Raw genomic sequence first — 25,389 nt, 5'->3', positions numbered from 1 at the left:
CATGAAAAATCTTTTTGCCAATGAAAAATACAATTCTAGGAAAAAAATATTACTCAAATAATAAGTAATAACCTTAAATGACTATACTGTCTCTCCCATGTTAAAAATTCCTTTATTTATAGACTATAGTCTTTCTAATTATTAACTCTTAATAACTTATAAAAAGTTTAAAACACCAAGCCCAAACAAGTCAAAATATTTTAAATATGTAATTAAAGTCAACTGAGAACATACTTACACTGGATTTATTACTACTGGGCCCTCAAAGCTTTTCCTCCCTTATTGTGATCTCTATTAACAATTACCTCCATAACAAAGTAAAATTCAAGCTTATGAAAACAAACTTCATTGACAGTACCATCCTTCTGGTGACTAAAACTGTTAGGAAAATAATTTTCTATTAAAACATTCATTAAGAAATCCCTAAATTAATTTCATTTTTAGAGGCAATGCAAGAATTGTTGTTGTTGAGTCACTAATTCGTGTAGGACTCTTCTGACCCCATGGACTGTAGCATGCCAGGCTCCTCTATCCATGGGATTTCCCAGGCAGGAATACTGAAGTGGGTTGCCATTTCCTCTTCCAGAGGATATTCCCAATCCAGGGACTGAACCCACGTTTCCTGCATTGGCAGGTGGATTCTTTACTGCTGAGCCACCAGGGAAGCCCAGTGCAAAAAATGTATTTCCTTATTTAAACTCCATTAAAACATTTAAAACACGCATTACCCCAAATTTTCATTTTGGTTCGGCTACTTAATCTCTGTTGGAGCGATCAAGATTCATAAATAAATTACATAATCTCACTTAAAAAATTGCAGTCTAAATTTTTAGTTATCTGATGTCTTGAGCAAACAATCCAGATAAACATTATTCATGCAAGCTTTTCTCCATCCTTTATTGGGTAACTGTCTAGGCTCTCTGAGTCATCTTCAGAGTCAAACGTTTAATTACTGTCCCTGAAATTTTATAAAATTACATGAACATCCATTATAAATCCTAAAAAACAAATGACACTATAGCATATTTAAGATTAATTTATTTAAGTATGCATATTATATAAACTTTTATCTCATAAAAATATGCCCCATATTAAATAATTTTAAAGATACATAATTACTTATATATAATGCTTTCAATCTAGTGCATTATCATGAATTCTTTGGCTTCTGAATCTGCCTTTGTTTCGCCTCCTACTGCTGGATGCAGAATACAGTAGACTCCGTAAGAAGGGACAAAAAACAAAGATACTAGGCTGACCAGTTATCATGGATGATGCGAAGATGCTCTCCATAGTCAGCACCATGAACATACTACTCAAATGTAAATGAGAACATAAGCAGAATGAGTGACCTTCATGAGGTTTTTCATATAAAGTGTACTTCATTATCACTCAAGATTTAACTACTAACAAGCGAGGTCTAAGTTATTTAACTATTTCTGAGCCCTTTGAGGTAATGTCAATATCCAGCTTCCAGTTTCCACTCTTGAAAATATTTCTCCATTGTGCGTCTAGATTTCAAGGTGCCCACATTCACAGTAGGTATGATTTTCTGAGGCCTCAGCCACTGAACAAAACGTTTCATCTCTAGGTAGCTGCTGTGTTCACTGTAAGGAATCCCTGCAACACAAAAGATAGTGCCTATTAAACATCAAACTAATAAAGAAAATTGCACACACCCAAAATAAAAGAGAAAAAGAAAGCAATCCGAGTATTTCTGCCAAAAACTCCTTGGTGCTTTTTTTTTCTGATAACAAAATTTGCTAGTATTTTTTACAAATTGTTTTTCCTTTGTTCAGTCGTTAAGTCGCACTCAACTCTGTGCGACTCCATGGACTGTAGCATGCCAGGATCCTCCATTCATGGGATTCTCCAGGCAAGAATACTGCAGTGGTTGCCATGCCCTGCTCCAGGGTATTTTCCCAGGTGAGGCATTGAACCCGTCTCCTGCCTTGGCAGGCTGATTCTTTACCACTGAGCTACCAGGGAAGCTGTCTTTTACAAATAATAAAGATTAAAATTATATAAACACTTTTGAACATTAAAAAATGCTATTACTAAAAAAAAAAAAAATGCTATTACTTTTCTACGTGGGCTTCCCTGGTGTCTCAGATGGTAAAGAATCTGCCTGCCAATGCAGGAGACCTGGGTTCAATCCCTGGGTCTTTTCTACTTTTCTATGTAGATACTTAATAATATGCATTTCTATAGATTCTTATTTGTAAATAGATTTTTTCTTTTTAAACAATTCTTCCCCTAAGCACTTTGCCCAGCTACTGATTTCACAAAAATTCTGGAAGAAATATGAGTAAAACCTGAAGGGTAACAAGCAAAAGATTCTTGATTTCCAGAGCAAGCAAGCAGATTCCATCCCCAAACTTTGTACACATAAAAAGGAAAAAAAAAGATTAAGTATTCAAAATCTCATTATCTTCTTTACTGAAGATCAAATACCATAGAGAAAGGGTCCTGGTTACAGTAAACTAGGGTCCAAAAATGTCTTCATCGGCCATTATAGTCATAAGCCCATTTCTGAGGACAGAAATGGTTAACGTACTCCAAAGATGAAAAAACTAAAGTCAAGTCTGTAACTCTTGCTGTCACCGCATCCGTCACTGTCTTCCCATTCTCAGTGCCACCGCATCATTTAACCTTCCACAGCAAAGTGGTACTACCCATCTCTCCTTTCAAGTAGTATACTGGGTTGGCCAGAAAGTTCTACAATCTCCCCGACATGTCACTGATAACACACATGGACTCCTCTGTATCAGTCATTGTCTACTAGCTGTACTCCTTTATATGAGTTTACAATGTACTAAAGATACAGGTTTAGAAAGTGAGGAGCAATTTTCACCTGTTAAATTCTTAAAGATACTTTGGTGCCTCTTTTTTGTTGGATCTTAATTTTACTGCTTTTTTTTTTTTTAAATGTAACTACAAATATTAAGAGTAAAAGCAAAATGAATATACCATATATTGAAATGTTTCCTTTGGTCTGGGGAATAATATCTGTTAGTCTAGCTAACTTGTTAGAATGCGTCCAACCTGTAGGCCGAAAAGCCAAAATCTGATTGTATTTCCCACCACACTTCTTCAAGTGATTCTGTAAACCCTGTTAAAAAAAAAACAAGATATTTATTTAACGGTCAGTGAAGATGGGTAATGTAGAATAAAACAGAATGATTAAAATGTTACATCGGCACAGTTTTAGGGAGTTTTCAGTTGGTGAGCATTGGAAAACCTAGTGCTGTGTTCCTCACCAGAAAATAAAAAACTGAAAAAAAAAAAAAAAAATTTTTCCCCTTTACTTTTCTGAAGTTGTGTGTGTGTGTGTGAGAGAGTAGCTCAGTCGTTTCTGACTTTTTGCAACCCCTATTAGAGGTATGATACTAACACTGATACATGTGAGTCCATACTCTCCAAGCATTTACACCCATAGAGGACTGACGGATGGCTATAAAGACGGAAATAACTTCATAACCGCATTATGCTCAGCACAGACACACATTTGAAGACGCACAGTAGCTCTTTTCAAATGTTTACTCCTTTTCACCCTTTATACATGAACTAGAATAATTGCAAAACTTCTCATGCTGCTGTAATTAGAAATAAAATGCTAATACATTTTGAGTAGAATAGAACTTTCCAAGCTAAGGTTGTCAGTAATGAGGACATTAGGTAAGCTTCTTAGAAAATCAATGACCAAGGTTCAACCTTCGAAAGATAAGAAAACCCAGATAAAGGCAAAATGTCATGAGGGATATTAAAAAAAAAAAAGTCTAATACTTTTTGGCTAAAGACTAAAGCCAGAGTGTCAAAGGCTTAGTGTAAATTTATAATAACATCCTAGTTTTATTTAAAACAATAGAAAACCTAAACAGTATATAGTGTCATCTTGGATTTCCAAAAGTCTCCTGTTTCTTTTTTAACCATATATATAAACTACTGAATTTTAAAAAGATGCTGGCAGGAAGTTCTGAAAAAATCTTAAAGACAAGATCACTCATCTACCTATTCATTCCTTCAATAAGTATCTGTTCCAGGTGCTGAAGTTTGAGTGGTCAGTGAGACAGAGCCTTCACCTTCTGGAAGCCTACAGCATAAGGGGAAGACTTCAATGAACACCACTTTCTGAATCCTTTTCTTTTTTTTAATGGAAACAATGTGCTCTTTCTTTTAAAAACTCTTACCATCTATTACACCATCAGCACCTAGGAACCTTATATTGATCTCTTCAGAAAGGACTTACTTTTTAGTATAAACTCTTAGAAATGGAATAGCTAAGGATTTACCCATAATATCTCCTATAAGTGGATGAAGAGTGCGCTTTCTCTGAATCTCAGCATAGGAATACTACCTTCTTTAAAAGTATGCCTATTTGGTAGAAGATAAACATATCATTGTGTTTCATTAAAAAAAAATTTTTCTTCTTATTATCTAGAGGCTGATGATTTTATTGTGTTTATCAGACATTAATATTTCACTGGTGAATTAATAATAATCCTTTGATTTCTCTTTTATATCAAATAATGATCTTTTACTAATTTGTACACCTACCATTAAACAGTCACATATCTTACCAACTACTATCCCTCCTCCAAAAAAAGGTTTCAGTTATAGATATATAAGTTTTCATTACCATATCCCTGGCTCTGAAAATTTTCAGGTTTTTGTCTTGCTTAGTCTAGGATCTAGCTAATATAATACTGTTTGCTTAATTACTAATCCTCTTCTCTTCCTGGCCTCACAAAGAAAAGAAAATTACAGGAACCAGGTTTAGAGCAATTATACATGTAATATCATAAACTAAGAGTCCAACTTTCAAAAATAGGTTATCAAATTTATCCATTCTTATGTTTCTCTATAAAAACACTCAGGAGAACTGAATCAGAAGTAATTTCTGCTTTTCATGAGACAAATTAGAGTTACCACAAAAACATTATTAACCTGTGCCACAAACAAAAACATAGGACATCATCATCTAAGCCAAGCACATAGAAAAGACTACAACCACCACTAGGCATTCATTAACCACAACTGGAGGATTACTCTCAAGAGGAATTTTATTATGATTTAGTCGACATAAAGTCCCTGATCTATGACTTGTCTCTCTGTTTATTGGCAATTAGTTTGTGATAAAAATGCTACTAAAGTTATTTTTCAGTATGTAAATTAATCATCTATAACTAACGTTTTACCACATCCTATCAATCAGGTTAAAATCAGTGGTGGCAGTCAATTACGTTCTTACATATGAACCTGGGATGTTGAACTAGGTAACATGAGTGCTATTATTTATAGCAAGAGTCTCCAGCCTCTGGGAGCTAATGCTGGATGATCTGAGGTAGAGCTGATGTAGTAATAACAGAGATAAAAGTGCACAAGAAATGCAATGTGCTTGAATCATCCCCAAACCATTCCCCTCCCACCTCCCAGTCTGTGGAAAAACTGCCTTCCAGGAAACCAGTCTCTGGTGTCAAAAAGGTTGGGGATCCCTGATTTACAGTGTTTCTGAGTCTTTCAAGCCTGCCTCAGAAACGCTGACAATTGTATCATGTTTACATTTCCACAAAAATGTCATTATCTCTGATGCAATAAAACGATTTTGCCTAGTTTAAAAAATTGGCTTTAAGTACTAACTAAAATGTAGCTTTATGGTAACCATCTGCTTCCACTCCATCTGCGTTTTGAAGATATGAAATTGTAAACAGAATGTCATCAATATCTGGTCACTTTAATGGAAGAAAGGAAAGGGCTACAGAAAAATACCAACATACAACAAATAATGGAAATAAGACAAAGATTTCAGATGTTCTTTTTTTTTTTTTTCCTTCAAAGCAGGTAACGGCCAGTTTTGTTTTTTTTTTAAAGCATACAGTTCAGTGGTTGTTGGTATAGTCACAAAGTTACGTGACTATCACGCTGTCTAATTCTAGAACATTTTCATCAATACCTCCGCCCAGCCTCCAAAGAAAACACAGTTCTCATTAGCAGTTGCTCCCTATCCCCCCTCCCTCAAGCCCTGGAAACCACTAACCTACTTACTCTCTCCAGATTTACCTATTCCAGACATTACATATAAATGAAACCACAAAATATATAGCCTTTTGTGTCTGACTTCTTTCACTTGGCATGTTATTCATACAGTAGCATGAAACAGTAATTTATTCCTTTTTACAGCTGAATATTTCTGTTTTATGTACATATCACTTTTTTTTTTTCTTTTTATCCATTCATCATTTAATGGACACTGGAGCTGTTTCCAGCTTTATGGCTACTATGAACTATGCTGCCATGAACATCTGTGTAGAAGTTTTTGTGTGGACATAATGTTTTAATTCTCCCAGGCATATACCTAGGACTGGAATTACTGATCATATACTCACTCCATGTTTAACTTTTAAAGACATTAACAAATTGTTTTCTAAAGTGGCTATACCACTTAACGGTCTTATTAGCAATACATGAGGTTCCAGTTTCTCCGTATCCTCATCAACAATTGGCACTATCTTTCTTACTACAGCTATCCCTGTGAGTGTAAAATGGTATCTCACTGTGGTTTTGATTTACAGCTCCCTGATGGCTAACAGTGCTGATCCTCCTTTTTCATGTACTTCTTGGCTATCTGTATACCTTCTCATTCATTCCTTAGCCCTCTGCTGCCTCTGGCTTCCTCCAACATTACTTCACTGAAATGGTCCTTGTGAACGTCATCCTTTCCTTATATGACCTCTGCATAGCACATGGTACTCTTGAACATTCTTTCCTGAGAACTCTAGCCCCTTCACTTCCATAATATTCTGACTCCCCCACCTGTTTTGTCCCCTTAAATGGATCATTTGTTCAAATGAAACAAACTAAGCAAGAGATGAGACTAGGATAAAAATCATAAACATATGTTATACCCTCCTCAGGATATCAGTGTTTGTTTTTTGATTAAGCAACATGCTCATTAGCCTCCATGCAAACTGGATACCTCTCAAATTTAACATATGTCTGCAAAGCTGGCTTAACCACTAATGGACGACACTGTGACTTGATTATCCTTGACATTTTGATGAATTACAAACTCACGGAAACAGGTGCCAAAAGGGTTTTATCATAATCTCGTGAAAAGAAGAGCATTTCCTTACTCAAAGGACAGCACTAAAATACTAATTTTCCTTATACTATATCAGTGTTCTTATTAATGATAAAGTAATCAATACCTACTAAGCTATTTCAAAAGGCTCCATAAAATTGTTTCATAAATATTATAACAAAATTAAAAATATATTTTTTTGGTGTACATCATGTTCTTTATTGCTTTTAATACACAGGTTTGATGTATTCCTTTGCAAGGTGTCAAAATGTTAGTAAAAGGAATCAATCTTAGTATCTGAATAAATCTGACAAACAAACCCCCATAAATTACAGGGAGGTCACATCATATGTATCTTAATTTATACCTCAGAACTAACACTAGAACTTTCTTTTAAAATACACTTCTACTATTTCATTTAATCCTCACATATATATTTTCAACATATATCAATGGTATAGTGGCTTAATATTATACAGAATAGACCTGAAGAAAAGTAAGAATGCCTTAGAATTCTTCACTCATTTCCCCACTCATCCAGGAAGAAATGGAAAATAATCTTACAAACAGAAGGTTTGAACGACCAGAGAGATGCATATTTTTTTCTACTTTTGTTTCTTCGTTTCTTTCTTCCTTCCCTAGCTCCTAAACTCCTGGTGAGCGTGTGAATCATGCTATACAGCTGCACCAAAAAAACTTAAAAACATTTCAAATTCCACTTAAAAGATTTCCTAGGGCAAACTTTACTTTGACTCCATTGTAATTGAATTCCTCTAATGCAAGTAAAATGGGATTCTAGTTTACAATCATCATATTGCCTTTTCTAGTTCATCCTAAAGATGTATCTCTTGAATGCTTACCTTAAAATTAATTTGCATCATTGGAAGAAGGTGAACCAGTGAATTGCACATATCTGTAGTGATGAGGGAATTGACTTCTCGTATATTGAAGCACCGTAATGTGTTATATTTTTCTTTGGACATGCCTACTTTTGAACCTAGAACATCGGCAATGGCTACAGGAAAAGTTCAAAAATAGTAAGTTATAGTTCATGAAAAGATTAAATAACAACTTAATCAACTTTAAAACAAGAATTTACTAAACAGAAAGAAATTCAAAACATTCACACTTTTGCAATGATGTCTCAAAAAGGCTGAATAATTTTCTTGGTTAACCACGAGGAATAAACTGTGAGAAATTCAAGAACTTATTTTTAAAGAACTAGTCTTTCAAAATTGCAAAAGATAGATGGAAAGGGGTTGAGGGAGGGGGAAAAAATAAGTTTGCAGGAGTTAAAACCCTGACTTTATCATTTTACATCTTAATATTTGACATTATGGGACCATAGTTAAGAAGAAATAGAAAATACTTTGCAAAATAGTACCATACTATCTAGAAAAATTACAGTTGCATTTCCAGAAATCATTTAGGAACAAAATCTAAACCTGTTATCTAAAATAATTGACAGTTATCCAAAAATGCAGTGAAACAACTATGCACTAGTCATCTCTCAGTCTGCTAAAAAATTAATGTAGCATGGATTTTTGCTCTATAAACACTTTGCAGATATAAAGGCTACCATAAACACACTTATCAAATGTTTCCATTAAGTCTTTCAAAGTTTAAAGGAATTAAACTCTATCAAATTTTTCTTTGACTTCAAAGGTAATACTGAACTGTTTCAGGAAATAAACATCGAGCACAAGAACGATGCCTGCAAGGGCTTTATGCAAAAAGAATCTGATCCTTGTAATACAGTAATGTAAATTAGCTATAGCTATCACCCACCTAGGAAGATTTTCTCTTTTCCAATAGAGTAAGTGCCACAGACAACAAGAGCCCGTGGGTTTAGAGTTACAGTCTCAAAGGCGGTGTTGATGGCAAACTGGATAACCTCTTGCTGAGACGGAAAAGAGTATTCTGGGCTGCAATATCTGTAATATGTAAATACAGTCTTATTAAAAGAACAACAAGAAAGCCATAGCATTAAGTCAGATGCTATTTTAGAAAAGAAGCTTTATCAAAATTATATACAACAGCAGTATAGTATATTAACACCACTGCAGTTACCTCACCAGTGCCTGTGGTTAAAATATTTGTTAACAGCTATTGATTATTTATGATGGAATTACACATTTTCAATATACCTTTCTCATTATATTTCTTTTATCACTCTCAAATAAAGAAACTGCATTTTCTTCCTTCAAGAATATTTCTAGCTAGCTCTTTTAGCTATGAATTGTAAACCTTAATATCCTCTTTTTTTAACCCCAACCCATATCAAAGAAAATACTATTGATAGGGATTATCTTTATGGACTAAAGAATTCTGCTTTATCAAAAATATATATTTTTAACAATTGAAACTGAAAATGAATTTGATGAAGTAGCATTAAATCAAATAGTTAATATTCACATGGTTGTTATTCTTTCTTGAGCGATTCAGAAATATATATACTATTATAGGAATATAGCAGATCTAGTTGTGTCTACCTCAATATAATAACACCCAATGAAAAATACTACTATTAGTATTAACCCTAACACTACTAGTTATAGATATTTGACATGAAAGTTCAGCACTTTTCCACTAAAAAACTCATAAAGTATAAACATCAAAGAAATATACTCTTTGCTGGTCAGCTATGAGAGTAGACAAAAAACTCAGTCTTCTCTCCTGTAAGAACCCACAAAGAAATTCAGAATGGTATGTAGACTAAAGTAACAATAAAAACGTTTCTTTTAAAACATTATTTTCTTAATTCACCAGGTATTTAAGTACATATAAAAGGATGGAAAAATTAGCTATAGTGTTAGAAAACTGGATATGGAAAGATCATCTCTTACTAAAATATGCCATCCAAACTCAGGTCTTCTTGAGACAGACTGAAATAGTTAACATCATCTCTGAAAAACCAATAAGAGATATTTTAAGAATAATAAAAAGACAAGGGATTAGATCTGATAGAGTGCCTGAAGAACTATGGACAGAGGTTCATGACACTGTACAGGAGATAGGGATCAAGACCATCCCCAAGAAAAAGAAATGCAAAAACAGCAAAATGGCTGTCTGAGGAGGCCTTACAAATAGCTGTGAAAAGAAGAGAAGCGAAAAGCAAAGAGGAAAAGGAAAGGTATACCCATTTGAATGCAGAGTTCCAAAAAACAGCAAGGAGAGATAAAAACACTTCTCAGCGATCAATGCAAAGGAATAGAGGAAAACAATAGAATGGGAAAGACTAGAGATCTCTTCAAGAAGATAAGCGATACCAAGGGAATATTTCATGCAAAGATGGGCACAATAAAGGACAGAAATGGTATGGACCTAACAGAAGCAGAAAATATTAAGAAGTGGTGGCAAGAATACACAGAAGAACTATACAAAAAATATCTTCATGACCCAGATAACCACGATGGTATGATCACTCACCCAGAGCCAGACATCCTGGGAATGTGAAGTCAAGTAAGCCTTAGGAAGCATCACTATGAACAAAGCTAGTGGAGGTGATGGAATTCCAGCTGAGTTATTTCAAATCCTAAAAGATGATGCTGTGAAAGTGCTACACTCAATATGCCAGCAAATTTAGAAAACTCAGCAGTGGCCACAGGACTGGAAAAGGTCCATTTTCATTCTAATCCCAGAGAAAGGCAATGCCAAAGAATGCTCAAACTACCACACAATTGCACTCATCTCACACGCTAGTAAAGTAATGCTCAAAATTCTCCAAGCCAGGCTTCAGCAATATGTGAACCGTGAACTTCCAGATGTTCAAGCTGGTTTTAGAAAAGGCAGAGGAACCAGAGACCAAATTGCCAACATCTGTTGGATCATCGAAAAAGCACAAGAGTTCCAGAAAAACATCTATGTCTGCTTTATTGACTATGCCAAAGCCTTTGACTGTGTGGATCACAACAAACTGGAAAATTCTTCAAGAGATGGGAATACCAGACCACCTGACCTGCCTCTTGAGAAATCTCTATGCAGGTCAGGAAGCAAGTTAGAACTGGACATGGAACAACAGACTGGTTCCAAATAGGAAAAGGAGTACGTCAAGGTTATATATTGTCACCCTGCTTATTTAACTTATATGCAGAGTACATCATGAGAAATGCTGGGCTGGAGGAAGCACAAGCTGGAATCAAGGTTGCCGGGAAACATCAATAACCTCTGACATGCAGATGACACCACCTGTATGGCAGAAAGCGAAGAACTAAAGTGCCTCTTGATGAAAGTGAAAGAGGAGAGTGAAAAAGTTGGCTGAAAACTCAAAATTCAGAAAACTAAGATCATGCTATCTAGTCCCATCACGTTATGGCAACAGATGGGGAAACGATGGAAACAGTGAGCGACTTTATTTTTTTTGGCTCCAAAATCACTGCAGGTGGTGACTTCAGCCACAAAATTAAAAGACAGTTATTCCTTGGAAGAAAAGTTATGACCAACCTAGACAGCATATTAAGAAGCAGAGACAGAAACAAAACAAAACAAAACTAAACTAAAAAAGCAGAGACATTGCTTTGCCAACATAGGTCCGTCTAGTCAAAGCTATGGTTTTCCTAGTAGTCATGTATAGATGTGAGAGTTGAACTATAAAGAAATCTGAGCGCAGAAGAATTGATGCTTTTGAACTGTGGTGTTGGAGAAGACACTTGAGAGTCCCTTGGACAGCAAGGCGATCCAACCAGTGCATCCTAAAGGAAATCAGTCCTGAATGTTCATTGGAAGGACTGATGCTGAAATTCCAATATTTTGGCCACCTGATGCAAAGAACTGACTCATCTGAAAAGACCCTGATGCTGGGAAAGACTGAGGGTGGGAGGAGAAGGGGACGACAGAGGATGAGATGGTTGGATGGCCTCACCGACTCAATGGACATGAATTTGAGCAAGCTCCGGGAGTTGGTGATGGACAAGAAGGCCTGGCGTGCTGCAGTCCATGGGGTCGCAAAGAGTCAGACACGACTGAGTGACTGAACTGAAGTGAAAAAGACAATGGGGCTTCCCAGGTGGTGCTAGTAGTCAATAACCCCCATCCAAGGCAGGAGACATAAGAGATGTGGGTTCTATCCTGGTTCGGGAAGATCCCCCTGGAGGAGGAAATGGCAACCCACTCCAGCATTCTTGCCTGGAGAATCCTACTAGTCAGAGGAGGCTGGTGGGCTACTGTCCATGGAGTCACCAAGAGATAGACACAGCTGAAGCAACTTAGCATGCATGCAGTCAAAAAGACAATGGCTTTTACTATTATGTTGATAGCACTTAGTAATTCAAGACTCTTGCTTATAGATTACCTTTTGGAGAAAGGAAGAACGTAATTCTGAATATTCAGACACAGACCTCATTCTCTGTTTTCTTTTCTTCATAATCACACTTAATTGTTACACAGATACTTTAAAAGGATAACCTTAAAGGATGTTTTCCTAAAGTTTGCTCCCAAATTTCAAATTTTCCTTCCTTGTTTCAGCAACAAGATTCTCATATAAACCATATTTTCAAAGGGATATTACCAAAACCAAAAAAAAAATTGAGCTGGAGTCAATTAAGACATGCAATCCCAGATTTGTCCTTAGTAAGTGTATGTTTTTTCAACCATTTTTCTGATAAATACTTAAAATGATAATTGACAATAAGTCATCACTTTGATTACCTAAGCACAAGCTCAAATTACTCATAATACACAGGGAAATACTGTCAGTGGGAAAAAGAGGCAAACAAACAAAGCTCATCTTACGTTGTATCTAGGTAAAGCGTGTGGACTTTCTGGCCTGCAAGTAGAGAACGTTCCATGCTGGGGTCTGCCCTGAAGTCTCCCGTGTGTAGCATGACATGACCGTTAGGAAGATAAAAAAGGATCATGACAGCACCTGGACAGCTGAAGACAAACATTTCAGGGGAATATTATTTACACAGATCAAAGCATCTAAAGAAAGAGTTTTCATTTCAATATCAACAAGCTAACATACTTTATCAACTGACCATAATGATATAGCACTGTACTACAGAGAAGTGTAGCATTTTAACTTCAGGGAATTTATGTCACACACACAAAAAATTGGTGTGCAGGAAAAGGTTAATTCAGCAGACCAAGGCTGGTAAAACTCCACACATCCTCAAGAAAAGCCTGTCTTTAGGACTAGTCCTTGGCTGGCCCTTGGGAGATGAGTTTTGAGTCCTTGGAGCATTCTGCCTGCTAAGAGTGTTTTGGATGCCTCACCCATTGGGCCATGTGTTACTAGTTTGATCAGATAGTTACTAGCAGTGGTGAATACTTGTTTCTTGCGTTAGCTGACTGGAGGTCAGTCATATGGGTGCTAGAATTATATACCACTGACTTTCAATAAAGTCCCTGGATACTAAGGCTCAGTTGAGCTTCCCTGGTCAGTCACAGGTCCCGTGTGTTGTCAAGGGCTTCCCTGGTGGCTCAGATGGTAAAAAATCTGCCTGCAATGAAGGAGACCCTGGTTTGATCCCTGGGTCAGGAAGATCCCCTGGAGAAGGGAATGGCAACCCACTCCAGTATTCTTGCCTGGAAAATCCTATGGACAGAGGAGCCTGGCGGGCTACAGACCATGGGGTTGTAAACAGTCAGACACAGCTGAGCGATTAAACAACAGCAAGAATGCCGCTTTTCTAGAAGAGGGCACCTGGAAGCTTGGACCTGGTTTCTCCTAAGTTCACCCTCATTTGCCTTTTTCCTTCTGCTGATTTTAATGTGTCCGTTCACTGTGATCAGCTGTCACCACAAATAAAACAGCTTTTCCATGTCCTGTTAGTCCTTCCAGTGAACCGAGAGGTGGTCTTGTGGACCCCTGACACAAAGGGGTTTGGAAATTACCGCCAAAACACAGAGAACTTTTAAATTCTAGGAAAACACAGGAAATAATTACAAACTTCCCCTTCCTTCCCTGAACCCAAAATCCACACCTCAATGACTTCACTGGGCAATTCTATGAAACATTTAGGGAAGAAATAATAACAATTACTACATGACATATTTCAGAAAATAGAGGAGGAGGGAATACTTCATGAGGTCAGTATTACTCTGATATCAAAGTAAGATAAAAGTATTATTTAAAAAAACCTGTAGACCAATAGACATTGTAAAAAAGACAAAACTCCTTAACAAAATATTAGTATATCAAATCCACCTATGAATTTTCAAAAAGGGTAATACATGAAGACTAAGTGGGTTTATCTCAGTAATGTAAGGCTGGTTTAAATCCATCTTTGTCATTTACCACATTAACATTATAGAGGAGAAAAATTATATTATAATCTCAATAGATGCCAAAGAAACACATTCGACAAAATTCAACACCCATTCATCATCACAAACTTCCAGCAGAGGGGATTTTCCTCAAAACTGATAAAAGGCTATGAAATACCTATTGCTAACATCATACTTAATGAAGAAAGACTGAATACTTTCTTCTTAAGATCAAGAACATGGGAACATGTCTAGTCTCACCACTTACATTTGACAGTATCTGAAGGTCTAATCCAGTACAATAAATAAAAGAAAAAGTGCCACTCTAAATGGAAAGAAAGAAGTAAAATGAAATCATCTTTATTTGTAGACATATATGGAAAATTTTCAAGAATCTATTAATACAAAAAAACCTAAAACAACTAATGATCAGGTTTAGCAAGATCTCAGGATGCAAAGTCAAGAACAAAAATCAGTTGTCCATCAAGAACTGAATGGATAAAATAATTGTATTATGTCATTCAGCAGATACTACGCAGTAATAAAAAGGAACATGTAACAGCATGGATGAATCTCAAAAATAAAACATGTGACAGAAGTCAGATACAAAACAGGAGTTACTATATGATTTCATTCAGATGAATCCTTAGTAAAGACAAATCTAATCCACAGTCACAGAAAACAAGGTTTTCTGAATCCAAATTGGGATTTGGGATTGACTGGGAAGGAACACAAGGAAAACTCCTGTGGTAGGGAATATTTTCCATATTTTTATTGTGGTGGGAATTACATGGGTGTGTACTTTTGTCAAATTTCAACAAAGACTTAAAATAGGTCCATTTTATTTATGTAAATTATACCTCAACAAAGATCACCAAAAAAAAAAAAAAAATTCAGAACGGAGTTGTTATAATTGGTGATTAAATAAATAATCAGCAGCAAAGTTAGCAGATAAAATCTCACAGGCGATCTGAAAAAAAAAAAAAAAAAAAAGCACTGGCCTGGAATTTAGGAGACCTTGGTTTAGTCCTAGTTTTAATTCTCTAGGTATCTATGATCTCTAAGGTACATAAGGATAACATTCCACGGAAAGTGTAAAGACGCGTAGCTGACTGACAGTTGTATTTTGGCACTGTGAATCCTGACAGTACTTAACATTAAAAAAATGAGGCGAAAAAGAAAAATTTCTTTCAAGAAAAAAATCTTCCCAGTCTTTAGTATCAAAAACCTAAAGGATTTCTTAAAGGAAAAAAAAAAATCCTCTAGAATCTGAATGGAGTACCAGCTGTTAATTTCTATAAGTGATATTAAAGAAAATGGCAAAAGGTTATCTCTTAAGGAACAGCAGCAATATGTTAAAAGATTAAAAAAAAATAAGAGTCTCATATGTAAAGCACAGTAATTTAAACTGTATTAAAAAAGGGTTAGAAAACACTTAGATTAAACTCTACATTTAATCTTTGGTTCTGTATTGGGTACATTTTGTTTTTTCAAAAGAAGAAACACATTTTACTTGTTTTAAGAAATATCAAGCATAATAGTTTCAATAAAAAGTTCTTAAATAACCATGCAATATGTTTCCCTTTTGAATATTTAAAAACAGGTTGTCAGTAAGGTAACTTTAATACTTACTGATTGGCATCTAGCAAAATAACCTTGATACCATTCACTATACATTCAGTGTCTATTGGCAATGGATGGATATATTGTTCTTGTACGTGAAGTTTGCTCTTCAACAAATTGCCAGTTATCTGCAAAACAGGATGAGCTTATTGCTAATACATTAAAACACTAAATAAGTCTTTTATTTCATATCTACTTAAGAACTCAAGCATCTTAATAATTTCCTTGTTCTCTCACTTATATAAACTTACCAGAATGCCAGGAAGAACTTTCTAAAATGACTGCATCACAACTTTGCTTAAACACTATCACCGACTTCTCCCTCACCTATAAAAAGTCTATTACCCCATCACGAGACACAGAATCCTTCATGATTTGGCCCCTACCCAATTCTGCGGGTTTATCTACTGTTATTCCTTAGCTTGCTTTTAGCAACTGGAGTTCTTGGAATGGCTATACTTCTCAGTGTCTGTTCCTTTACACAAACTCTTCTCTACCTGGAAGGCTCTCTTCTCTTTCTTTTGCCTGGATCTGGAGTCAGACAGACCTGTGTTCAAATTCTGCATCTGTCATTACTAGCTCTGTGACTTGGAACATGCTATTTAACTGCTCCAAGCCTCAGTTGCTTCACTAATAAAAAGAGGATTATTCAAGAATACTTGAGGATTAAATCAAATTCTAGACAAAGTCCTTAGTAGTACACATTAAAATGCTCACCTTTTTATAATTAGCTCAAGGTGTCTCTTTCACCATGAAACTGTTTCTAACCTTAGCCTAGGACACAGTAAAGCCCCCGACTTCTCCCCACTTCTAGGCATTCTGTTCACTTTTCTACTACAAATAGAGAGCCCACGGGAGTACTGGTGAATGTGTATACTGTAAGCTCCCTGAAGTTAGGCATTTTGCATGAGTCTCTTTTTAGGCATTCAGTAAATATTTACTGAATGAACCGTATTTCAGTACATCATGAACTAGCTTATCTTTTGTCTCCATAAAATAAAGCATATTTTAAAACATCTACTGTAACTATGACAGTAACTCATTTGATTTTAGAGTCTCAATGTGGAGTCTGCTTTTTCATATATTTTCTAGAAAAATGATCTTACAATTTTAATTATTTTTTAACCAGACTGCTTAGAAATTCACTGCATTCCACAAATTCAGAATTTAGAATACTAGAACTTACCTCACTACAATAAATGGGAAACATGAAGTTTTTAGACAATCCAGCGTAATGATCAGAATGGAAATGAGTGAGAAAATAGGCAGTGCAACCTTCAACCCATCCATACTGAAAGGCATCGACTGTAAAGCCAGTTCCTACAATGAAAACACCGAAGCAGCTGCTTTAGCAAGAGTGATGTAAAAGTTACCCAATTTGCTTATATAGCAAACCCTCTTACACCTTTACATCTCATGTCCAACTTAACTTTACAATTTAATTTAAAAATCTATATCACATAAATTCACCAAAGGATGATCCTAGAGATGAAAATGAGTCTTGTAAGTCTACGCTTAATATACCCAGTATAGTCTTTTTTAAGAATAACTCCCCCCCCCCCAAAAAAAATGCACTAAGCTACAAACCAGTTATTTGGCTAGCTGAATATTTTCATGATACTTACTAGGCACCTAAAAATCCTTTACTTCTGTGAAACAGCAAAAGGAGAATGCTATCTTTCTTCTAAAACATGAAATCTCAATGGGGGTGACACTGACCTGCTTCTGGCAGGAGAAAAATGGTTGATGACCCAAATGATCTCACTGGCCCTCCAAAGAGTCACAGAACAACAGGTAATAGATATCTGTAGTATTTGAATTTCATTGTGGGAGGTGGGGAGGAGAAAGGGAAATGAGGGGGAAAAAAGCCTAAAAAGGCTCCCTAGAGCAGCAATTACGAAAAAAAAAAGCTGTTCTAAAATATGCAGGTAAATAAGCATACCTCCTATATATATATAAATAAGCATATTTCCACAATTCTACAGAGGCCTATCCACACATGGCCCACTAGTTCTGGGCTCACTTTAAATATATAAATTTAATCAAAATAATTAATAAAAACAGAACTGGTGCTATGATGTGCATAAATACTTTTCTTTACACAAATATTTTGAGCAAATTATACATTTATAGTACCAAAAAAGCACATTAAAGAATCTTCCTGAAACCAAGTGCATTTTGGTTTCTTTTCAGAAGGGTACCTGGTTTCTTCAATAATAAAATTCATTTTACTACACATTTTTCTATTAGCTCTTCTATGAAGGCACAAGAAATTAAAAAATATGAAAAGATTATGAAACTAAGTTATGATATGGTTTTAAAATGTTTAGCATTTTTATGAAAATTTTATGAACATTTAAAATGTTTAGCATTATTATGACCTGTGTAATCCATGACATTTTCCTTCTTTGAACTTTTTACTTTGAACTTTTACTTTTACTTTGAACTCTGAACTTCTTTTGAACTTTGAACTTCCTTTTTTAGAACTTTGCATTTTTCTTAAGTTCTTAGAGGATGTCTGTTACTATGGTTACTTACAGAAATCCTTTCCTTCCTCTGTATTAAACTGGTCTATATTCATTTTTGTCAAATCTGTAATATCTTATCTAACTAGTACAGTATCTTGTATATGGTGGTGGTGGTAGTCACTCAGTTGTGTCCAACTCTTTGCGACTCCATGGACTGTAACCCACCATGCTCCTCCGTCCATGGAATTCTCCAGGCAAGAATACTGGAGTAGGTTGCCATTCCCTTCTCCAGGGGATCTTCCCAACCCAGGGATTCAACCTGGGTCTCCCACACTGAAAGCAGATTCTTTACTGTCTGAACCACCAGGAAAGCCCCATTTTGTATATAGAAAATGTTTAGTAGAAGTTTGCTGAACTAAATGGACCAAAAAAGATTAAATAGGCACACACACACAAAAAATCTCCTACAGGTTAATGAGGTATAAAAAATAAGGAAAATGCAAAAAATTGTTTCACAGGCACACAACATGAGCAATGAACATGAAGTTTAAAGAAGTTGCGTCTTTGTAGATACACTGAGCATTAATACTTCGACTTACCAGGTATTTTCTTATAGAATGGACATGTCCTTTTCCTTAATTCTCCTGCATTAGATGACTCTGAGATTTTCGTGTTCTCCCTCTGCACCCTGCGATGAGCTGATTTCATGAAGGCTTTGTCTTTACTTAAATTGACTGTTCCAGGCACTGTCTTTTTAAGGTGACCTGGATTCTTCTGATGTTCTCCTTCCTGCAATGAATCTGACTTTTTAAGTCTCTTTCTTTGGTGCTGTGACCTCTTATCAGAAAGCTCCACAGAGGGCTGACTTTCACTTAAATTCTTTGCCTCTAATTCTAAATCACTTAAAGATTTTTCTGCTTTCCTCTTGCGCTGCTGGGACCTCTTTTCATTAGGACTTACAGCTGTATTGAAGTTCATCCCTTCTAATGAACTTTCCTCCAGCAATTTCTCATCTTTCCTTTTGGGTGGCAGTCCAAAATACACACCTATATCCATCTGCTTCATTACCTTAGTAGAAGGCTGTGTTGCATTATACTTAGGGCCAGAGGGCAACATTTTCGAAGGCTTAGCAACAGTAGGTGCACTAGAAAATGTTTCTGAATTTAAAACTGGAACTTGATTGTCCAGCATACCATCTAATGTCTTTCTGCAGAAACATGCTGAGTTTGCGTTGTTCTTAGCATTGGAATTCTTATTTGATAACTCTCTGATTTTACTTTGGGTTGGGTGGACAGAATGACACCCTCCTCTCTGGTTTTCAAAAGGTTTTGGCATTTTACTCTTAAGTAATGGAAGACAGTTTTGATTGTAAACAGCTGATTCTTCAATCACCTGTTTCTCTTTATTTGATTGAGATGAATGAAATTCTGGCTCATTAGGTTTTGCTTTAGAGGCTTGGTAACTAGAAGAAGTAAACCTCTCTGCTAATGCAGGTGGAAGCAACATAAAATCATCATCAGTATATGCTGGATGACCACCTGAAACAATTCTCTTATTTTGGAAAGTAAGTTGAGACGAATCATTAAGAGAGTTGCATTCATACAATTCTTCATTGTATTTATCCTGTGTTAAGAAGCTATCCACTTCGGGGCAGGCCTCCTGGTCCTTCAGTAAGGGGTCATATAGTTTTTTAGACAAAGTGGAGCTGTTGTCATCTTCTTCTAGGCTGCCATCTTTAGAGCTTTCCATGAATAATAGTTCCTGTTGTGAATCATCCAGCTTATCATATGTATCGTAAGTTTCTTCATCACTTTGAAGTGGAGAATAGGAGATTTCACAGTTGCTAAAGTCATTTTCTGGCAATGGCAAATTTCTTTGTTCTGGGTTGTTTTGGTCTAATTCTTCAACAAGAGGCAAACCAACTCCTACCAGTTTGTCACTATTAACATGTCCTGTAAATTGTGCGACTTGTTGGGAAGTTTGGATATTTGTCAAAGAGGAAATCTTTTTATGGGTTTCAGTTGGAGACTGAGAACTTTTTAGACATTGTGTCACTAGCAAGGGATCAGTTGAAACATTTTTTAAGTTTTCTGTTTGTTTCTGATGTGAAGACCATCTTTTCTCAAGGCTACAAAGAAAGTCTGAATTAGTCTCACTGAAACTCCAACCTGATCCATGGGAAGGATCCTTGAGAGGACTATTACCAGCCCTGCTTTGAGCTAGCAGAAGGTGAGTGTATCTCTGGTAATGAGAAGGAATTGTTGAGGAACACTGAAGGCCATCAGGACACTCTGAAAATTTTAATAAAGAAAAAAGTATTACTGGATCAAAGCACAGACTAAGCTTTGACAGTATTAGCAATATAAATTAACAGGTAAGTGGTTTAACAGGTAAGTAATCAGCCCTACTTTGCAGCCTTAGGACAATAGCTATCTTTATACCAACAAAAAAAATCAACACACAATTATCAGTAATCAAGTATGGTTTTATAAGGTGCTAGTTACTATTTTTAAATCAAATATTCTTTTAAGTTTCTTTTCAAATACTCTTTTCTTGGAAAAAAAAAAGTTAAGACTAACACCTTTTTCTCCCCACTAAAAACTTTCACAAAGATGAGCTCCTCCAAAATGCATATCATGCTTGCACGAGAAATCGATCCCATCAGTTTCACTACCTCCCTATTGCTCAGGCAAAAAAAGAGTAGAGAAAGCTGGTATGTCTGTATCATAAGTTTAAAATTCCACAGACTAAAATTCTACTCCAATTTTTGTCTTATCAGGCAACACAGATGTATGACAATTGCAGTACCAAATTAGGTTCCATTACTTAGTATTCACACTGTATACAAAAACAATAATAGCAATCTTAATCAGAGCTGTCCATACACTAAACATTTTCGATTCTGTTGTAAGATTTGCAATTTAATTTGATAAATTGGTTAATAATAAGGCTTAAGTAATCTGGAAACTCCCCTGTCATACTATTATGATTGAGAAACAGTATGGAAACCATCTTGGCACAACCTCCCCCTTGTATGTCACTTTCCAGGCCTATCAAAAAATGACTCCCTCCACCTCCAAAGGGCCTGCCTTGTGGCTCAGCTGGTAAAGAATCCACCTGCAATGCAGGAGACCTGGGTCCCATCCCTGGGTTGGGAAGATTCCCTGGAGAAGGGAAAAGCTACCCACTCCAGTATTCTGGCCTGCAGAATTCCATGGACTGTATAGTCCAAGGGGTCGCAAAGAGTCAGACACGACTGAGCGACCTTCACTTTCACCTCCAAAAAGGATGTTACATTAAATTGGAAGACTTCACTGCTTAAAACTTAAAACTACCTCATAAAAGTATATGTTATAGAACTCAAGAACAATCCACCTGAGATTCTATTCAAAGGAGTTTATCAGTGAAAAGCAAAGAGAAAAATCTCTTTGAGGTAGCTTCATCTGTAAGACATTTCACCCTGAGGGGCTCATTATGGAACTTCGATTTCTGATTTTCAAGCCATTGAAAACCAAATTACTAGCATTTGTTGAGGCTTTCACTTATACAGGAAAGGCTAGTGCCAGTTTTGTTGTTGTTGTTATTTTGCATCTTTGCAGTACTTTAAAATGAGAACTAGGGGTTAATAATAAAATGTCTTTTGAATCATAGTTAACATGAAAGCCATATTGACTATTACTTTTATTTTACTGAATTTCAGTCCTTTGAGATTTAAAATTTTATATATGGTATATAACTTTATACAAAACAAATCAATAACAACTCATTCTCCATATACTATAAGTAGGATTTTCTACATTTTAAACATGACATTTACTATATAGTTTAAAAGATAACAAAAACGTAATATTACTTCAGTTCTCATTTGGCACAATTTTATTTACTAGAATCTTAATAACCTAACACTCTTTCCTAGTTCTTCTTTCTGTATATTAAGAAGAATGTACAGCATTCTTGACTTCAAGAATCCTGTGGACTACACTCATGATTCTCTAAAAGTCTGTTTCATAAAAGATAAAATGGGCAAATTGTTCAACTTTTAAGAACACTAAGTGCTCAGATGGTAAAGAATCTGCCTGCAATGAGGAAGAACCAGGTTCTATGCCTGGGTCAGGAAGATCTCCTGGCCAAGGAAATGGCAACCCACTCCAGTATTCTTGCCTGGGAAATCCCATGGACAGAGGAGCCTGGCAGGCTACATCCATGGGGTCACAGAGTTGGACATGACTGAGCCACTTCACTTCACCTCTATTGGATATCAATTGCTGTTGTTTAGTCACTAAGTTGAGAAGGGCATGGCAACCCACTCCAGTATTCTTGCCTGGAGAATCCCTATGGACAGAGGAGCCTGGAGGGCTGCAGTGTCTGGAGTCGCAAAGGTTCAGACATGACTGAGCGACTAAAAACACAATCGCTAAGTCATGTCTGACTCTTTGCGACCCCAGCGACTGTAGCCCCCCAAGCTCCTCTGTCCTTGGGATTTCCCAGGCAAGAATACCGGAGCAGATTGCCATTTCCTTCTCCAGATCTTTCCAACTCAGGGATTGAACCCATGTCTTCTGCACTGACAGGTGGATTTTTTACCACTATGCCACCTGGAAAGCCCATTAGATGTCAACACTACCTACCTTATGCAGGTGAAAGTAGCTTAATATGTGCTCAATTAACATTTACGAAAAATCACAGATGTTTTGGAACTCTTATGAAATAATAAAATGCATTAAAACTTTCTTTTTGGCCATGTGGCTTATAGGATCTTAGTTCTTGAACCAGGGATTGAACCCGTTCCACCTGCAGTGGAAGAAAGGAGCCCAAACCACTTAGCGCCAGGGAATTCCCCATTCAAATGGTTTTCAGGTTTGCAACACTCTCTACAGTTATACCAATGACTAGTATCTTTTTACCCTCACAAGAAGGTTAACAATGCATTATCTTGTTTCCTTCAAAGGTGAGTCATTCTTAGAGAATCTCATCTCACTTCCGGTTTACTATTTATCTTGTTTCCTTCTTTCCTTCCAGATTGGTAAGTCTGGCCTCATGCAGGTCTTGTTGACTATTTCGAGTCTTTTTTGGCATCTTACCTGTTCCGGAGACTGGTGTGGAATCCAAACACTCAAAAACATGCCATCGAGGTGTCTGACCTAGCAAGGAGGAAAAAGGCATCTGGCAGTTGGGACAGTACCCATCATAAACCGGTCGTGTCTTTGGAGACACGTGTTTGTCTTTGTGAGTCCTACAGCGCTTTTCTGGAGTGGCCTCCTTGTCTTGGCACTGTTGAATACCATCTCCGCAAGTGGAGTTCTGACTGGAAGCTACAGAAGTCTGACTGTCTGTTTCTCTAAGGCATGTTTCCGGGGTTTTGACCTTCTTTTTAGCTTCTACAGTCCTTTTTTTATTTCTGTTTCGTTTTAACTGGTGTTGTCCATCTGTTGCTTCTTCAACAGATTCTGGAATATTCTCAGAGCAATCATTTGGATATACTCGTTTTGGTTTTCTTCTGGATTTGTATTCCCAGATGTCTTCTTCCGAAAAAGCATCTTCTAACATGGCAAAATTATTCTGATCATTAAAAAAGCACTAATCTTAAGCAAACTGACAGTCTGTTTCTTGCTACAAAATTATTAAAGGGAATTATTCTGCTGAGGGAAAAAAAAGTAACAAAAAACTTACTAACTTGATGGGACTCTAAAGCTCTGGTAATGAATATATTGGCAAACTACAAGCCTTATACCTAAGAACACTTGCTGTTCCATTTACAGCACAGTAAAATTAACAGAGGTAGCATCTGAGTTTTCCATTGTGTATACTTCATTCAGGTCTCTTGGCTTTTTCCAGGACTTGATTCATAAAAATAAGAATCAGTAATACTTTGAATACCAAGCCCTAATGGAAATCATAGGTTTAACAGACTAATTTTAGAAGGAGCTTTGTAAAATCGTTATAAAGCTCCTGTCAATTCTTTTTCAGCTGGACAACTGTCCAAATCACAAATCCAACCACAGTCCCTAGGCAACTGACTCAGCAGGTGTTCCAAACACTTAACGGCTACTTCAGCTTGCTAGTAACTCTAGTCACATCATAATTAAATGTGTGTGATTGGCAAAAAAAAAAGTAATTGCCCTCATCGGTGACTCCAGGACATTCAACAACTTCAGTTTCCTAGGTCAGTCCAGTATCTTCCTCCAGCGGCAATGAATAAAGGCTGCACAATGAACAAACAAAATTCAAGTATGTGAAGTTGAACCTGCACCGAGGCCACCCACAAGCCTAACTTCAGAACACAGAGGTGATCTGCCTCCAAGTGATCAGCTTTCTTTCCCACCAGCCTCACCTGCCTGATGACACCCACCGGCTCGACCTCCAGTTTGGGCATTAGAGGCGGCAAGGCCAGTGGAGGGGGCCCTCATTCCTCTCCCCACCCCCAGGGTTGGGAGTGAGGGAGCTGCCCACACAGCCCGCTCCGCTAAAGCCATCGGTGCCCCCACCCCTCTTCTGAGGGCAGACGCCGGGCCCGCAGGGATCCCCGCAGGCGCCCACCTGTCACCCTCACCACCCCCACCCCGCCGCGAGTAGCTCCAGCTGCGTCCGCTCCCCCCGACACCCCTCGCCCGCCGGGTCACCGTGTTCGCTCCTGCGCTTTCATTGCACTGCCTGGTAATAAAACGCGGCCTTGGTGTGTAAGCCAAGCCATTGGCTAGTCCCTCCCAACTTAAAAAAGCCTACTCCTTTACCTTTCATGTCGTGGCGGGAACAGCTTCCCGCGACCAACGCTGTGTCGAATCGGCTGCTCCCGGTCTAAAAGGAGAACTTTGAAAAGAAAAAAAAAAAAGTTTGGGCCCTTTAAGTTCTACAGACTTATTTTGTTTTATTTTAGTTCTAAAAGCTGCTAATTTCCAAACTGAAGGTTGAGGAATTGTTCTCTCGGAGCTTCTAGAACGCCGGCCCAGGGGCCTTTTCCTTGTTGAATCTGGCGTTCTGAATGTCCAGGCTCCCCTAGGGCGGGAAGACTTA

The 25,389-nt window shown here is 37.0% G+C and overlaps 1 protein-coding gene across 1 annotated transcript; it reads right to left on the bottom strand.

Moving 5' to 3' along the window:
• Window positions 1–887: 887 nt before the first annotated feature.
• DCLRE1A (DNA cross-link repair 1A) lies at window positions 888–25,387 on the bottom strand. Its single transcript, XM_043475385.1, has 10 exons — window positions 25,110–25,387; window positions 23,460–24,580; window positions 18,978–20,669; window positions 17,097–17,230; window positions 15,920–16,038; window positions 12,812–12,952; window positions 8,870–9,015; window positions 7,942–8,096; window positions 2,971–3,112; window positions 888–1,620 (listed from the first exon to the last, which is right to left on the bottom strand). The coding sequence occupies exons 2-10, from the start codon at window positions 23,923–23,925 to the stop codon at window positions 1,460–1,462; spliced, it is 3,156 nt and encodes a 1,051-aa protein (XP_043331320.1). The 5' UTR covers window positions 23,926–24,580; window positions 25,110–25,387; the 3' UTR covers window positions 888–1,459.
• Between the last annotated feature and the right edge of the window lie 2 nt (window positions 25,388–25,389).

The sequence above is a fragment of the Cervus canadensis genome, chromosome 8, assembly GCF_019320065.1.
Source record: "Cervus canadensis isolate Bull #8, Minnesota chromosome 8, ASM1932006v1, whole genome shotgun sequence".
Lineage (NCBI taxonomy): Eukaryota > Metazoa > Chordata > Mammalia > Artiodactyla > Cervidae > Cervus > Cervus canadensis.
The sequence above is the reverse complement of the archived record's forward strand: the minus strand, read 5'-3'. Positions and strand labels throughout refer to the sequence as shown.

Excerpts from the sequence above, each read along its gene's own strand:
- DCLRE1A (XM_043475385.1), bottom strand. The coding sequence starts at position 23,925 with ATGTTAGAAGATGCTTTTTCGGAAGAAGACATCTGGGAATACAAATCC. Across the intron at positions 17,231-18,977 it reads ATTCTATAAGAAAATACCTG|GAACTGGCTTTACAGTCGAT; the intron begins GTAAGTCGAAGT and ends TTTTCATTGTAG. Across the intron at positions 1,621-2,970 it reads AGGAAACATTTCAATATATG|GGATTCCTTACAGTGAACAC; the intron begins GTATATTCATTT and ends TTTGTGTTGCAG.